Source organism: Lates calcarifer, linkage group LG12 (genome assembly GCF_001640805.2).
Source record: "Lates calcarifer isolate ASB-BC8 linkage group LG12, TLL_Latcal_v3, whole genome shotgun sequence".
NCBI classification, from domain to species: domain Eukaryota; kingdom Metazoa; phylum Chordata; class Actinopteri; family Centropomidae; genus Lates; species Lates calcarifer.
In genome coordinates, this window is record NC_066844.1 from 2,879,580 (window position 1) to 2,896,985 (window position 17,406).

Consider the following 17,406-nt stretch of genomic DNA (forward strand, 5'->3'; position numbering starts at 1 on the left):
CAGCTAAATGTTATGAGCTAAACACATACAGTAAGCTGCTTAATATAGGTGACACAACTGTCCTTCAAGTTTTCTCTCTGTATCTTGGGCATTTGCCGCTTATGGTGCCATTAAACAGTTAAGGGGAAATGTCTGGTTTTGCAGAATGACAACCTACAGATCCCAACAGATCTTCATTACAATTCTTAGAGATGGTTAGATTGTGAATGTCCTTTTTTTTCCCATTTTACTCTACTTGATTGAAACCACAAAGTACCATTATGTGCATTTAAACATTGATAAAGAAACAATAGCGTTATATTTCTAACTTTAGAAAATAAGTCTTGTTAAGAAACAGGTCAGAATCTTTGAATATCTACGCTGCAAAAATGTTTTTTTTTGTTCTTTTTTTTTTTCTTTTTGCTCAGTTTGTTCAATTAAGCCCACACCAAGGAGTGGGGAGAATACACAAATAGTCAGTTGAAATATCAGTATATCAGAAATTCATTAAGAACATACGCAAAGAATCATTTCCATAGATGACACTTAAATTACTTTAAGTAATGGGTTGAAATGGTGACACTGTAAAACTTTTTTTGCGTTATTTTGACTACTTTATGTGACAATTCTTAGTCCTTAGCCCTGACAAAATGTATATCGGTGTGTTTAAGGCCTCTACTTACATTACAATTGATAGTAGTGGATACATAATTAACATCCATGTGGCAGACACAATCAAAATATGGGGGAATGCAAAAACGTACAGTTTGGTGCTGATCTATAACGTCTACGTACATAATTCATCCGTTTCCCTTCAAAGTTATAAAATGTCACAAACAAACTCAGACTGGTGAACAAGAAGCTTCAGATGAACAAAAATACACAATTTTAATAAACAAACATTAATTACTCTTATTCCTGCTAGCAATGTTGGCATATATTTTGTCTGTCTCTCAAACAAGTAGAGAAGAAAATGTTGCTGCATGGGTCAGCAGTATACATGTTTACACCAAATTCACACTAATGCCAGAAACTGCACTTGTAGCCATCATAGACAACCCATCATTCACTGCATGCATGCCATACTACTGCTGCCATGCTGCTCCACCCCCGAGAGGAACTGTTGGGTTAAATGGTGCAGTGAACAATCAGCTCTTTGTTAACACTGATTAATGCTTTTTTAAAATGTCTGTTTATTTGTGTTGTACAGGCAGCTGCTGCAGGTTGGATGTACATAGATGGGAAACTTCTATGATGGTTACCACTGCAACTTTATGTTTATAACTCTCATTCTAATCTTTCTGCATTAAATCTGTCATTATCATGCACTATTACTTTTGTTTTAGCCACACAGTCCATGTTATTGGACGTAAAGCCATTTCTTTTAACCAGAATGAACTCTGCTGTATGGGTTACTGAAAGAAAATTTAAATGCTGTGTGTCTTAAGTGTGTAAACGTTTCTCTTTCATTGGTCCACAATTGGGAAATCAGCCCTCAAAATATGTTCAAATTTTGGCACAAAAGAACACGGACAAAAACACATTCCTTGGGTCACAGTAAAAGGAGTTAATTGATTTTATATATATATTTATATATGTATATATTTGATTTATACAACTGATCTAATATCACCTCTTTTATCCATTCCATTTATTTAAAAAACCCTTTTGTTCTAACTACCAGGCAGTCATTAGATCAAAATCCATGCAACTCAAAGATTTAGTTTGTGAAAAATGATCCTGCATTTTTCAAATCAGAATTTCTTGTGTTAAAACGGGGTATTACATTTCAGCTGCCTCTGAATTTTACAGAGATCCTCAGAGACTAAATGACACTCTCCCTGGAATAAGTTATGGAAAAACACATGAATGCACTGTATTAAAATGACAGAACTTAACAAGTGATTTTCAGTTCATGTCATTCCTTACATTTTTCTATGGACAACAGCACATTATGTGAGTCCTGACACATATATGAAATATATTCCACAAGATAATCATTATTTTTTCATTCTTATTGTTTCTTGTTGAATGTGACTGTAGTGAAAATCACTGGCTAAGTTCATCATTTTCCACAGTTTGAAATGAGCAACTAAAAAAAAACCTGCAATGACTGGATGTTTTTTTGATTATTGCTTTACAGAATGTAGCTAATTTGTTTGGAAATAGTTATAGTATTAATATCCCTGCAACACTGCTACTGGCAAAACAGAGGCCACTTTTGCAAAGTTGTTTTTAGAGTAAAATTACTCCAAATTGTATGGTTTAATTAAAATATTAGTTGATTTGTGTATGAGAAATTCAATTTTGTTCTGAAATCTTGCCTTGAAGTTAAAAACAAAACTTCATTGCAAAACAATGTGGTATTTTAATTTTTTTCTTGTTTTTCTTAATGTCTTGTTGCAGATTTCAGTTATTGTCTGTGAAAGACAAAAAGCCCAAAAATGAAATTAAGTCATTCTTGTAAAAATCTGAATTAAACTGCTACATATGTTGTTGTTTTTTTTTCCTTCATTGATGTTGGGTCTCAACCCAACATTCAGTATTTCTTTTCCTTCTGTGTAGCATATAGCTCATGCTTAATCTTATCAAGTTGTCTGCTAATTAATTAGACGTTTTAATCAGTCATGCAGATGCTACCAGCTAAAGCTACAATCTTACGGTAACTAGCAAGGATATCCCTTCCCTCCCTCAGAGTTTTAACATAAATCAACTAAGTCATTATAGATTAACTTTGGCTCACTCCAAAAGACACTAACAACCATAATATTTACACATAAAAAAGACATTAAGAATCATAAAGTGCCCAAATGAAATACATATACGTCTTTTCTTTAATAAACTATAAATTTCTCTACAGTGTGCACATTGTGTTCCCTTTAGATTCATCCTATTTTGTGTCCTTTTTTTTTGAAATCTCTGAAACCTGACGTCAGTCCAGACAGATCCTTTGTTTGGATGATGCAAAGTACATTTCATGCTTCCTTTCTCTCTCTTTCCTTTTCCTCCCTCTCTTCCCTTCTCCCTCCAACACTGAGTTGTAGCATGGCTAATCACCAGGTGCCTTCGCGGTCGGTGGATTAGGGCTGTAATTTAGAATAAAAGGGACGCTTCTCTGCACAGCCTGAATACTGCTGTCAGATGTTGCGAGTGGTTGTTTCTGTTCCTCCCTCACGATGGCACATGCCATAAGGTAATTGAAGAAGAGGAAGGAGAAGACACTTGCTGGTAGAAATTGGCACAGTAGAAACTGTTATTAGATAACTGTTAGCCAAAGCTTTAAAAAAAAAGAGAGAGAAGAAGAAATCTTAAAAATCTACTTCTAGAGTATTAGCTAAAGAGTATTCTGAACTACAATTCAACTGGAGGATATACAGCAAGTTCTCAGCCCTACTCTGTCAGCCAGGCTACTGTCCTCAATGCTTTTGGAAACATCTGAATTAATGTCATGTGTCCGTGCTACAGCACAGGTAAAATATCAGCCCCCTTCACGTGTTGTAACCTGCACAACCAGGTGGATTATGAAAATTTAGAACACAGAACAGAACTAGACCAAATGAAAACAACATCCTCAAAAATTCAGACCCCATTTAGACCTAGTTGTAGCAGGTTCATCATAGCCTGATATGGTTTAACTAACCGCATTTGGACGTGCTAGTCATATGCATCTGTGGTTAACACTTTTGAATTCTATATGCATAAAATCCAATTTAGTTTGACTGCAACACCAGATATCTGAATTTACCATGTTTCCATGTTGGGCTTCAGTGGATACACTGATAGCACAATTTCAAGAAGAGTTCTGGGTGACACATACAATTTGTAAAGACAAATGCTCTGGCTTGAACAGAATCACCTCCTGATGTGGTTCAGGTGATCAGATTTCAAAAATGTTCTTGATGTGTTATACCCACATAAGCTGGAAATCTCAATCTGTTACAGAATCAAGAAACAACCAGGTAAAATGGGGTCTACGTGTTTTCATTCCCACCAAACATGACACTAGCTGATTTTACTAATAAACACCGTCCACAACAGATGACAGAACAATCTGTAAAATCAGCTCATGTCTTGATTGAGTGCAATGAAAATGTTCAGACCCTTCGAGCATAATGGCACGTGGTCTTTGGGAACTCAGAACCTGCTTTTATGCCACATACACTCACCCAGGAACCAACTTACACCTGACACTGCAGGTGAATACAATTAACTACAGAGATAACAAACTAAGAGGACAGAAACCAGCAGTACTCTGGATCCCCAAGATCAGGTAACAATCTAGATCCTTCCAGAAGACGAAAGGGGACACTGAACACTAAAGGGCCAAATGTGTGACAACAAAAACAAAAACAGCTTAAGTCAGAGTGTTCGAAACCAAGATATCTTGGTTGGTTACAACAAATAAGTTTAATTCTTTCTCTGAAAGTCCTCTTCAGTCCTGCTGCGCACAGATCCATTCACCTACAACCTGCTGTCCCCATGCTCCTGCAAAACTGGGAGGCTGGTGTCTCAAACAATCTGAGGGCAGTCTCACACTCTCTCCGGACTTGTGGATAGACAGATAACACTCAGAGCTGTCCAGCCCCTTAATGAGTACACAGAAAGACAACAAGCAGTCCTGGGAATGAGAATCGAATGTAGGCTGTGAAGAAGGCGCGTAGCTGAAGCAAAGCTGAGCCCGCAGTGCATTGTGGTCCCAATAGGATGTGATCAATGTCAGCAACCGAGCCCTCCTTTGAAGTATCCTCATTAAGTAGGTTTTTGTTTTTTCATCAAAGAGATCTGAAGAGAGCAAAATTTTCTTGCGAGTCTGAGGGGCAGTCGGTTGCAACAACAAAAGAAATGTGCTTCCCATGAGTCTCGGGAAACAGTCTGATAGAATATCAAAAGAATTACAGTACATTTCCAATGAGTGCCAGAATTATTTACTGATTTGTAAAATAATTTCCCAATCAGGGGAGTGATTCATTCCCCAATGTGGTTGGACCTGTTGAATTACCTGCTCCAGGGGCAGCGCCACCTGGCTGACCCGGGCACAGGGCTACAGGGTGTATAAAAACATGTCTTAGGACATAGTTGAGACAGTAAATGGAATCTTAGTCGCGACAACAAAAATCTGTATTTTGCGTGAGTCTTAGGATCGCTCACAACAGGGCCCAATGGTGCTCTCCAGGGACATCTGGGAGGAGTGGCGGATGAGTGGTGCCATTGTTGGATCCACCATGGAGGAGGTAGGGAAGAGCTTGTACCAGCCAATCACCATCGTGCTGAGGTCCAGCTCCTCCAACAGGATTCGTGCTACACCCATGAAGCATTTGCGGTCCATCCGTCCATAGTTGCCCCAAACAATCACCTATGGACCAGAGAAGCAAGACAGATAATTATTTATTCATGTAGACATGAAGTATAACTGAGGCTGATCAGAAAGTCATTTGTTTTGCAGGTATTTGTTCATAAACTTAAGTCTGTAGGATTCATCCTCTGGGGACCATGACTGTTTGTACAAAAGTTCATCCAACCTTCATTGAGATATTTCAGTCTAGAACAAAAAGGTGGACCGACCAAACAAAAGACTGACCGACCAACGCTGCCTTCCCTAAAGCCATGATAGCAGTTTGAGAGTGCTGCCCATAAACTGAATAGAGATGAACAAACAAAAACAAAAACTTTGCATTTATATTTCACTCTGTCTTAAACTTGTTTTTCCTCTGTACTTTATTGCCACCACTATTAATTAAAAACTCCCATAATGAGCTGCCTGATGAGACTGCAATAACTATATCAGTGACTGTAATTTCTCTTTTTAACTCAATTTATTTGCCAAACATTAGAAACACACTGGTATCTTCTAGGAAACCAATAGGGTTAACTTAGAGGGGAAAGATGTGAACTTTAAGCACAGTTGTACTTTACAGTGCATTCTCAATCTATGCTAATATTTATATTATATTTTAATAAATATCTGTTCCAATTAGCAAAGTTCCATCTGCAGGTAGGTGTACTTAATATTCACTGTTTCCAGATCATGCAATATTTAATTCCTAAACATGACTTCAAAGGCCCATGAATCCTGCACATAAAACATTCTGGGGGTAAAGGAGGGCAAAACAGATTAACTGACAAAGTGATAAGGTTAAGAGGGTGGGGTTAATTAGCATTAATCCAGATGGTTTAGAAATCTGTTCTGAGGCAATACTGATCCTGATAGTTTCTCTGTGTCACAGCAGCACAGGCCAGGCTGAGATGTCAATTAGAGTCAATGAAGAGGGATTGTGTGTGAGGAGAAGGGAGATGGGGTGAGAGAGATGTTGGTGGTATGTGCTTAGAAACCTGTGTGTGTTTGTACGTTAGGTGTCCTCTGTCTCCTGACATCCTGATAACATCGGGGCTCATCTCAGACGGCCCCACATCTTGTCAAGCGCCGGACAAAATAATCAATATCCGTCTGCGTGTGTGTCCTCTCGCGTGGTGGTCTTGTGTGTCCGTGCATGCCAGCATGCCAATTTGTATGGTATGTGTGAGTGTGTCTGCGTCTGTGTGTCTGCAAGTGATTTCCACAGAGACTCAGAGACCAAATCTGCTTCAATCTATTCCCTCCATGTTTAAAGGAGAATCTATCTCTCTTTCTGTCTGCCTGCGATTACTTCTCCAAACAAGGTCCTGACCTCAACCACTACAACTTAGGAGTGAGAGAGACATGTGGAGAAGCAGAGATGGATGACAGAACAAGAAACTGGTGGAGTGTTTAGTATGGAAGATGAAAAATACAGTGCCCCAGATCCTCCACTGTTCCACTCTCTGGGAAGAGGAACAAACAAAAACACTCACTGCAGATGCTGATGGAAAGACAAAAGGGGATTTAATTTAAAAAGACACAGCATGTTGGACTGAAGTGAGGCTAAGTGGGAACAGACAACGGATGGATGATTTTGAATTCAAGGAAAGAGTTATAGCACAGAGATGCCAGAAAGTGGGACAGTGAATTCATTTGGACATTCTTACAAAATAAACAATATGGTCAACAGTATTTTAGTGCACATTTGATCTGGGGCTGTTTTTCAAGGTTTTCAAGGTCACTTAGTTCTAATGAAGGGAAATCTTAATGCCACAGTATACAGTGACATATTAGATAATATTGGCCTTCCAACATGTCACGGGTTAGAAGAGACCGAATAATAAAAAATGATGGAAAAGTGCTGAAAAAAATATCTATGTGGACAGAGATAAAAATGCAGCATCAGCTGAAAAATGTATCAACTGTTATCACACATTAAGGGAAATGGAAAAAAGAAAAATGTCATGTCAATGTCATTTTTATTTTTTCTACTGTTGGTTGATATTTATTGTTTAAAAGTATTAAAAAGTCTTCAGGGATAATGTCTGTAAAGTTTTACAGAAAGATAACAGTTAATTTTTGAATAGAAAAACAACCTGATAGAGATCTTTAGCATCTATATACACTCAGAGACCAGCACAAAGTCAGCATAAGTACTCCAGAAAACACATAATAGCTAAACAAACAATATAAAAGATTACATGGAGTCAGAGAGCTGGAGATTAACAGAGGAAATTAGATGATCAGAAGACAGGAGCAGAGAGTGCAGAGCAGAGGAGAGGAGAAAGATGGACGGCCGATAATTAGAAAGGAGGCGTTTAGCGCCTAATTACGCAGTGACAGCAGCAGCAGAGCATTGACAGGCCGTTCTTCAGGCCTTTTCACTGAACACACAGCAGCTCAGACCTGTAAACCTTCAAACTGACCTGACCTCTGTTTAACCACATATGTAGCCGTCTCAACAGCATGTGTGAGATGCTCATTACGGACAAAATAACAGGAGACAGGACTAAAACTTCAACATATGTAAATTCAAATTTCAAACACTGATACAAAAGTTACACTGACTTAAATGCAAATGATCAAAGTATCAAAATGAATTTGTTCTTCAGTTTGTGACTTCACAACTTCACATATTAAATAACTTACTAGTGTAACTGGCATAATATCTGATCTTCCAGAGCACGAGTAAGTGTGATTAAGTGTTTTCATTATTTTGGACTATATAAAGTTTTACTTGGGATGACTATTAATTGAGATTATACAGAGATGCTGAGTAAATAGCAAAACTAACAACCATAGCTATGTGAATATAATTTCACCGACTGACATGTTTATGCAGATCAAAGTGCAGGTCACTTCTGTGTAGTTTCTGAGGTTGTTAGTGACACACAAAACACTGAAGTCACGTAAAAACTGCATCTGAATTAACTGATATTTTCTACCATTTACTGCATTTAATGCTTGGAGAGCTGTTCACATTTCACATTTAAAGTAAATACTCAGAATACATGGTCAACATTTAAATTAATATGTGCCTAAAATCATGTGCTTTGAGTGAATTTCCTCACGAAACGTGTTTTGGAAAAGTTGAAAAAACAGAGACAGCCCCTGAGTCAGTAGTTAAGGAGGGATTTTGAATGAATTTTCAGTATAGACTTTAGCAGTTCTCTGCCTTGCTAAATCAGGAAGTGACAAATTGAAAAGTGCTGCTGATTTCAGCGATTTTCATTATCCAGTGTGAATGAGTTTGATGAAACTCAGAGGACAGCGACACAGACAGCGGATAATTAAGAGGGAGGCGTTTAGTGGCTAATTACACAGCGACAGGATCAGCAGAGCAGCCTGAGGCAGAGCTACAGGCCTCTCCACCGAACACACACCAGTCTCCACCTGCTGATTACTGAGGAAACCTGGCACATATCAGGTTAAAACGCATGTGTGCATGTTAATGGGATTCCTTATTTTACACATTACAGAGGCAAAATCAAGCATTGCTGTAACAGAATTACAGAAGGCAATGAAAGGAGTGTCTGCACACTCGAAACTGACAAAAAAATGCTTTAATGTGAAAGCTTTTAGTCAGAGACTTCTCAAAGCATGAACAGGTAACAAGTGAAGCAGCAGTCTGAGAGAGTGAGAGAACATCACTTGATTAGCCTTAATGCAGAACAGTTGTGTCAATCAGTAATTCAGCTAGGTCTGATACTGAGTGAGTGGTGTTTTTCCCCTTTTTTAACAGAATTACTGGAAAAATACAACCACAGATGAAGTGAATTGTGACATATAAAATACAAATAGAAAGAAAGAAATAAAGGAAGAACAACACATAAGAACATATGATTAAATTAATGAAATCTTCAAATACTAGGGGAAATAAGAGATAAAGAAAGAATGAAATACTAGAAAAATATAGCTGAATGAACAGAGAGGAGAATGGATGAAGAATGAAAGTAAGTATGACAGGTGAAGAAAACAGACAAAGGAAGGAAGGAAAGAGGTGAGAGAATCTGCTGTAATAATAAGTCTCTCTTAGTTTGTCTTTTGTGACATTTTTGATCCTGAAAGCAGCTGAAGCTCAAACAAATGAAAGTACAAAATCACCTCAAACGTTCTGCTGGTCCCTCAGGTCAGACTCTCACTGTAAATGTCAAGCTCTGCTTTCCAGCTTCCTCTGCACCACCTGAACTTTTCCCACAAAGTCAGGAAAACACAGCCAGAGCCAGAGAAATCTCTGAGTGAATGACATTCATTAATCCACAGGATCCATGGTGGAGCTGTTTCGTTTTTTTTTTTACGGTGATTATTTAGCAGCGCTGCTATGTGATTGGAGTTATTAACTTTACTTTTATTCATGCTAGCATCATAGCTCCACGATTTGTCAGTTGGTCCAGACTGGAATATCTCAACAACCTAACCAAACCAACCACAACATGGTGATTTGAATTCAACAAAAACCGCTAGCTTTTACATACTTTAACCAGAGTGCCTCCATTGCCTAAACCCAGCCAAAGGCAGGACTGTGGATGTGAACCTCTGTCCAGTCTCTCATATGACGGCTGTGGCTTTGTACGCCTGGCCATGTATACAAAATCAATAGATTACATTTCGTGTATATGGACACGAACTGCCGTGAGAGTGCATTCATTGTTCCCAGAACACTGAAGCAATGACTTTAGTGATCCCCTGACTGTGAAACTGTTTTTTTTCTCCCCACAGTATTTACGATTGAAAGCTGAAAACAAGTTTAATGTCTGTTATATTTTATAACAGTCCATTTTCTGGGTTGTGAATCAGTGGGCTATTGTGATATATCTCACCTGCACCACTTTCCCCTGTGGACTTTCAGAGAAGACCAGGACCTGGTTGTAGAGAGGATCCAGACTCTTCCTCACTGACTTGGTCTTCTTCTTGGCCACACAGATACCGTTCTCCAGGAGGTAAACTTTGATGTAGGCCGCTGGAACGACAGCATACAGAAAAGTTAAACCTGAACTCAGTGCTGACTCCTTCAAAGTACTCTGTAGCTCTTGCTTTCAAACTGGCTGTACACTGGAGTTTTAAAGGATCAAGCCTGTTTCCTAGAAATTCTGTTTATATACAACTTAAGTGTAACAGCACATATTTTTTGTAGAAAAAGCAATTGCAACACACTAAAACAAAATTTGATGATCCCATATAGATGTTTCTGTGGCTGTTGCTGTTTCTGAACTTTTGATTGTTTTTATTTTCTTCTTGCTATTTATTTCATTTTGGCTTTTATTGAAGATTAATATTGTTTATTCTGTCATATGTAAAGTTAATTTTAGTCATTGACTCAAAGTTTGGTTCACTTTGTCTTTTCTGTTTTATTGGTACAGTGTGATCTGAATTATTGTTTGTTTCATTTGTTGCTGTTTGTTTGTGTGTGGAAACAAGGGAAACTAATGACCAGTTTGTGGAAGCTAATGCAGAAATAAGTGAAGTACAGACTTACACTTACCTTTAATAGTTAGTTAAACAATGCAAAAATGAAAAGATAAAAGCTACGTGTATTATTATATGACAAACAAACCAAATGAGGACTTTTAGCAAACCGGACTCCCTCCAGAAAGACATTATATTTCCATTCATTTTCATTCTCAATACTCAGTTTCTGCTGAAACCTTGGTTTCCTAAAACCTTGCAGTGCAGTTTTTAAGTTTTACACTGTGCTAACAGCTCACATGGCCAACAGCCCAAAATAGACCCAAAATAGTCAGTCAGCATTTTACTAGTATGTTGGCAGATTAGTTGCTAACAGTAGCGCCTTATGGTCACAAGTGACTCTTGTCTTGCAAGTTGTGATGGTACCCCAGAATTAAAGTAGACAAAAACAAAATAGAGGGAATCTGTGGTGGCGGACAAAGATCAGCTGGAACCATCATTTTCTCTGAAATCCAGAGAAAATGATGGTTCCAGCTGATCTTCACTGACAGACACTGACATGCAAACAATTGTTGTTGGCAGCAGATTCAGCACCTTGACAGAGGTTGCAGCTATCTCTACAAAGTATTTTTGTTTTGTTTTGTTTTTGTTTAATTTTATTTTTTACAGTGCAGCTCTGCACCACACTCCCATTACACAGCTGTAAAGACAAAACACAGCTTAGTAATTATAATATACTGAAATTCTAGTTTGATTTCATCTGAATCAACTTAGACCAAAACCAAAACAATATTACAGACTAGAGCTTCTGACTTCGACTGACTGACACGCACACACACACACTGAAGCTTTTTGTCCTGTATGTTGATGAGAAGATTAAAGATTAGACCTTGGCACACTAAAATCTGGAGCAAGGTTCTCCTTTGTCTTCACACTCTCTCTCTCTCTTCTCTCTATCATGTTCTTTCTTTTATTCACATTAAATTGCTCTCCACTCATTTCTCTCCTCTTTGTCTCTTGTTTGTGCTTTGCCCTCTTTATTATCTTCTCCTCTTTCATCTCTCCCTCATAGTTTTTTATCCCCTGATATAGCTTTTTGTTTTTCCTTTTTGTGCTGACGCTGTGTTGTTTTTATGCAATTAGGATCAATGGCTGGTTTAATATTATGCAACCGCAGAGGGGAACTACAATCAGAGTTAATAGTTTGTTGTTACACAATCCAACCTGCTGTAAAATAGAAGAAAGCAGCACAGTCATGTTGACATCATGTCAGTCCTGTTTCTATTTCCTATGGCTCGTGGTTATCACTAGTAAGATTAACACACATTGACTCATCTTATTAATTCACTTGCTGATTGTTTGCTTGATGGCTTTACTTATATTGCATTGTGTTTGTACAGTTCTGGTTGATTACTTTGCTGTGTTTGATATACACATAACACCAGTTTAGTGGTCTAAACACATCTCGGCAAGCACATTGTTGCTGTTGTTGTCTAATCTATTGATCATTTTTTCCATATTTTATCATTGAATATCAGCTACTGCTTTCTTCTTCTTTGTGTCTTCTTTTTTATTTCTCTCTTTCCATTATTCATTGTTATTGGTTATGAAGGAATTGTATAAGTATTGAAGTATGTAAATATGACAGCTTATTTTGGCTTTTTGTTTTCGTTTTGTAAAATATTTGTGTCTCTGTGTCTTTGATTCCTTGCAACAGAATAACTGGTCACAAAGATGGCTTTAGATCCTTGCTATATAGTTTCAAACTTTCAAACTAATGTGTTGGAACGGAAGCTCACATCCAGAGTCCCACCTGTGGTTTAAGCAACAAAACATGTTGGTTAAGGTCAGTGAAAGATTGTGATTTTGGTTAAATTTAGATCAGCATGTTGTGTCTGAAGAACCTTTTCTGGTATTAAACCAGACCACAGTCTTTCACTAATCTTAACCAAGTGCTGTGAGAGTCTAAACATAGCCATAAGTGCAATAAAGCTTCAGTCACCATATTGATATTTTACCATCACTGAAGAAATGGAAAATTCGTGACCATGTACATGAATCAGTGCTTTAAATTTTGTGACTATTTCTCAAACTGCCGTGACACTCGGTCGACCTACTATCGCACCTGTAACAAAGCATCTCTCCTGCTCCTTCCTCCCTTTGTTTGCCTCCAAATATAATTTTGACCATTTATTTCTCTACCAGATGACAGTTTGGCTGATGGAGAAATAAATAATCAGAAGTTTTTTCTACTTTTAGAAAAGTCAGCAGTCAGAAAATCTGACCATTCAGACCAAATACTTTAGGTTTAGTATGCAGATACTAAGGAGCAACATTTGAAGTCAGAGCAACATGCAGCGCATTTCACTACAGCATTAGCAGCAGCAAGTGTAGCTCTTACTTATTTAGCAGATTACCTCCTTCTGCTCTGCATGTTAACTCCCTGAACAGTAAAAACACCACTTCCCATTCTTTACTTATGCATCTTTCATATCTTCAAGTACCGTATATGTGTTTTTTGGAAAATATATCCCAGGTTTAAAATGTCTGCAGTAGGCTGTCGTGTATTTGTAGCTGGTGTTATTTGATGTCTTGCGATGCATTCGTGTGCTGTCCTAAGACATGGCAGGAGTATCTGATGTTTGTGAGGTAAAGTGACACCCTGTAGAGGGGTACAGACTGACCTGGAGGTCCCTTGGAGCCTGGTTTCATGGTGAGTCCTCTGGCCTGGACGACCTCCACCTCCAGACCTCCGTTCCTCTCCATCAGACCGATCTCTACATCACCTGGACAGGTGAGAACACAGGGGCACTTAAACAAAGAGGATGGAGGAGGTAAATGTGTGTACCATTACCAAGTTTCCCCAGATTTCTAGCTTTTAAATGACTATTTATTACTATGTGCTTTGCGTGATGGTGATGAAAAATATGAGACAAGATATATTTCCCTCTACCTGGATATCACATTAGGTGTCAATATAAACACACAAAGCAAAAGCACATTTTATATTATATTATATTGTAATTGATTAAATGTGAACACATGGATTTGATGTAGTTTAAGATCAGCCCATTTAACTCCAAGTCAATTCCTACACAGGGCCAAGGCCAAATGAGGTCAATTCAATACCAAAACATTGCATTATGTTCATCTGGAAGAGGCTTTTGACCGAAGAAGTTTACAATAAGTGCATCCAAAGTCCTTAGGAACAAGGGCTAGATGTCAGTTTGTAGGGAGCAACAGATATGTTATTACATTTTTAGGAAGCCAGGGCCTTTTGTGGTACTCAAGCTTCCTTCCACAGTCCGAAGACAGGCAAGTGAATTTGTGACTCTAAACTGCCCGTAGGTGTGAATGTGAGCGTGAATGGTTGTTTTTCTCTCTGTGTCAGCCTTATGTTAGACTGGTCTGTCTAGACTTGTCTAGGATGTATCCCAACTGTCGCTCAGTGTCAGATTGTCTCAAACCCTTTGCAAGCCTCAAAGGATAAGTGTTATAGCTAATGGACGGATGCGGATGGATGAGTGACTTCAATCAGTTGGCCATTCCTTTGAATGTGTACTACTGCTTTGGCTCATCAGTGCATTAAACACAGGTGAATTTCTGGACTTAAACCTCCCTGAGCTACATTGAGCAATACATAATACTTAACTTTTTTGCCTTTTTTAGCTCATTGTTCTCATGTGACTTCGTGTGACTGCCCCATCACTGTATGATTCAGTCTCAGAACTCACATCATCCCTGTTTGCAGCAGCAGGCAGCCATTTTCTGATAAACTCTGTATCTCTCCTGTAATTCTGCATTTTCAGAAAAAATCTGTATCTTATTGGTTTAACACTTAACCTTTTGTGATCTGAGAAATGAAACTTCTTCTCATTCCACTCCCTGAAAGTCACTTCTGGGTAACAGTTTCAACTAAATGTCCCCAAAATGACAAATGCATTCCTTTGAAAGTGACAGAGCGCAGATGACAGCCAAGTTATTCTGGGTTCTCTGACATTATATAATGTTGGACTGGACAGCAGGTTTGGAGTGGAGTTGGTCCAGTCAGTGTCACTGTTGTCGGGCCAAGGACACCGTCTGGCTGCCAGCGAGAAAACTGACCCACTTACAGTAGATCACTGCCGAGGAGGACAGGCTGCATACAATATATCCAATATATATAGCCTGGGAATGAATAAATGCAGGAGACGATGAGGAAAACTCTGCAGTAGGACACTGCTCTGATTTATGAGGCACTTTTTTTGCCAGTCTGAAATGATTTCAGCAGTCATTTGGTTCAGTTTTATGAGGAAATGAGCTGTTTTTTCGCTTCAATTTTCAGACCCATTTTTCATGGGGGAAATTACCTTGTTGCCTGTTTCAGGGACATTTTACAGAGTATAGCTGCTAGTTTTGACCCTCAGATCTTAATAATTTCCATCCCAACTTAGAGATAAGTAAGAAAGGATGAAATAATTTAAAATTTTACAGATATAGATATAAAGAATTGGACGAGGGAGTGACTGTAGAGGAACTTCTACACATCTTCTTTAGTGACTGACTGTAGTTGAAATAGTTTAAGATAAAAAGAGAAATGTATGTCCTCCCTCACCCATGGACGTCGTTGCCAAAGTCTGTCGCCCGACAAACTGGGCCGGTCCCATCCCATCCAGGAAGTCGCTGAACTGGGCATCAGATGCCAGACACATGCCACTATAGTTCAAACTGCAGAGAGAGTGAAAGAGACAGACAAAGAGACGGGTGGTTAAACATGACCAGGCAGATCTCATTGTACTTCAATTAGACAGAGAAAGTGAGTCAGAGACTGGGAGATGATGACAGGATGCAGGGGAGGAGAGAAAGAGTCAAGACAAAAACAGTCTGGAGGAAAAAGGAGATAGGAAGAGACACAGTATTAGAATAAGGTAAAGAACTGATAACTGGAAGCCATTTATCACTCCTGTTTCAACTTAGCTGAGCTCCCACAATTCAAAGTGGCTCCCTGAAACTAAACTCAGACTGTTGGCTTTAGAGTTTGACCCCCTGTGTCCTTATTATGTGTGTGTTTGTGTGTGTATGCAAAGGAATCAGCTCAGAGTGCTTTGGTGGCAGATTGCCAGGTATACTACTACTATTGTGTGTGTGTGTGTGTCCCATGGACAGCAGTTAAAGGACAAATCCACCCTAGCTTCAATCTGTGATGCAGTCCATGCACCTGTGGGTTCGAACCCCACTATTGGTAGATTGCTGTTTAAGCACTAAGGCCAGCTTCAGTGTTAACCAACTATAGCATATGTCATCATGTGTGACCAGTTTCCTGCTTTAATCTCCTGCAGCCATGGTCCGCCCACACAGGTGTCTCTATGTACTTTGGCTAATTAAACCTCTTCTCAGGACGTGTACAGTCCCCTCATAACTCTACCCATCTTTAAAATGAGCAGAGGTCTATTCAGCCAGAATGACTGAAGCACCTGTGTAGGTATGCAGGGCCTCTAAGTAAAAATAGCAATACTGCAATTTAAAATATCTCAATGTTAAGTCCTGCACGGGAACTTTTAATTATGTAAAAGTATAAAAGTATTTTTATTGGTAATAATGGAGGAAAAAAGCTTTGCACACAGCATGTACTGAGAACTAGAGCTGCTGGCAACTGCAAGATGCAAAACTTTAAGTGTGGTCTACACATTCTGTGTCCTATTGGACAGAGCTTTATTTCAGATTTAAATCTATTTATTGCAATGGGATTTCCACAATCCATAGGTTCGCTAGTGAACATGGTATTTTCAAGTAGAGATCAACTTTGCTGAACTTTGCAACATCAATTTGTACCATTGATTAATAGAGCTTTTGCACAGGAGTCAGTTTGATTTATCATGGAGGGAAAACACAGGTGTAATTAATGATGACTTCATTATATTCAGGTGTTTCCTGCAGTGATTAATGCTTTCTTATGCAGCTTGTATGGATTGGAGGCATCATTAACGCTATTAGTTATGGTTGTGATTTAAATGTCTTCCATGAAAGATGTGTATCGTAAACCAGCAAGACAATCAAAAATTGAATAAGCTATCAAATTAGCTATCCTGCACTATTTTATATGATCCAGTGTCTCAATGCCCTATTAGTTTACGACTGAAGCTACTGCCTCTTGGACTTGGTTTGTGCTGCCTCGGGTGTATAAAAGCTGTGGAATGGGTGCTACTGAAGCTGCCAACCTTCCCTATCAATACAAAATTTTCTTTTGTCTTCTTCTTCTAAAAAAATGTGTCTGATATGTGAAACTGGGCTGGGTAACTGCCACAGGAGGGAGGAAACAGAGAGACGGGTTTATGTGGAGTTGGACCGGAGGTAAGCTGTTTCTGACGACCAATCAACAATCAATGCCAAAACTTAACGGCTGGCAGGCTCTGGAGTCCACTCAGCTAATCAACTTAAATACTGCGTATTGCTTGGGATGCCCTGAAGTTGTAAACTTGCTCTCCTTTCATAAAAACTGCTCTACAAAGGCTGTATGGTTTACAATCTGACGTGAGACAGGAGCTCTTAAAATGAGCAAATACAGCTCTTGAATAAACTGTGTTGTAAAGTTGGAGATCAAGCTTTGAATGCTGGTGGCACCGGCTAGCACTAGCATGTTCGCATCTGGCTAGAGTTAGGTAATTTACCAGCTGAAGAGCTCACCAATGAGTCCTTCCAGGCACCTT

General features: G+C 38.8%; 1 protein-coding gene across 2 annotated transcripts in view; it reads right to left on the bottom strand.

Moving 5' to 3' along the window:
* Positions 1-396: 396 nt before the first annotated feature.
* Positions 397-17,406, bottom strand: part of rims4 (regulating synaptic membrane exocytosis 4) — a 51,278-nt gene continuing 34,268 nt past the window's right edge. For both annotated transcript variants that reach the window (XM_018678232.2, XM_018678231.2), the window contains 4 exons: positions 15,315-15,427; positions 13,405-13,506; positions 10,135-10,274; positions 397-5,332 (listed from right to left, as the gene is read on the bottom strand). In XM_018678232.2, coding sequence (XP_018533748.1) covers positions 5,114-5,332; positions 10,135-10,274; positions 13,405-13,506; positions 15,315-15,427 — 574 coding nt within the window. In that variant the 3' untranslated portion in view covers positions 397-5,113. The remainder of the gene's footprint in view (positions 5,333-10,134; positions 10,275-13,404; positions 13,507-15,314; positions 15,428-17,406) is intronic.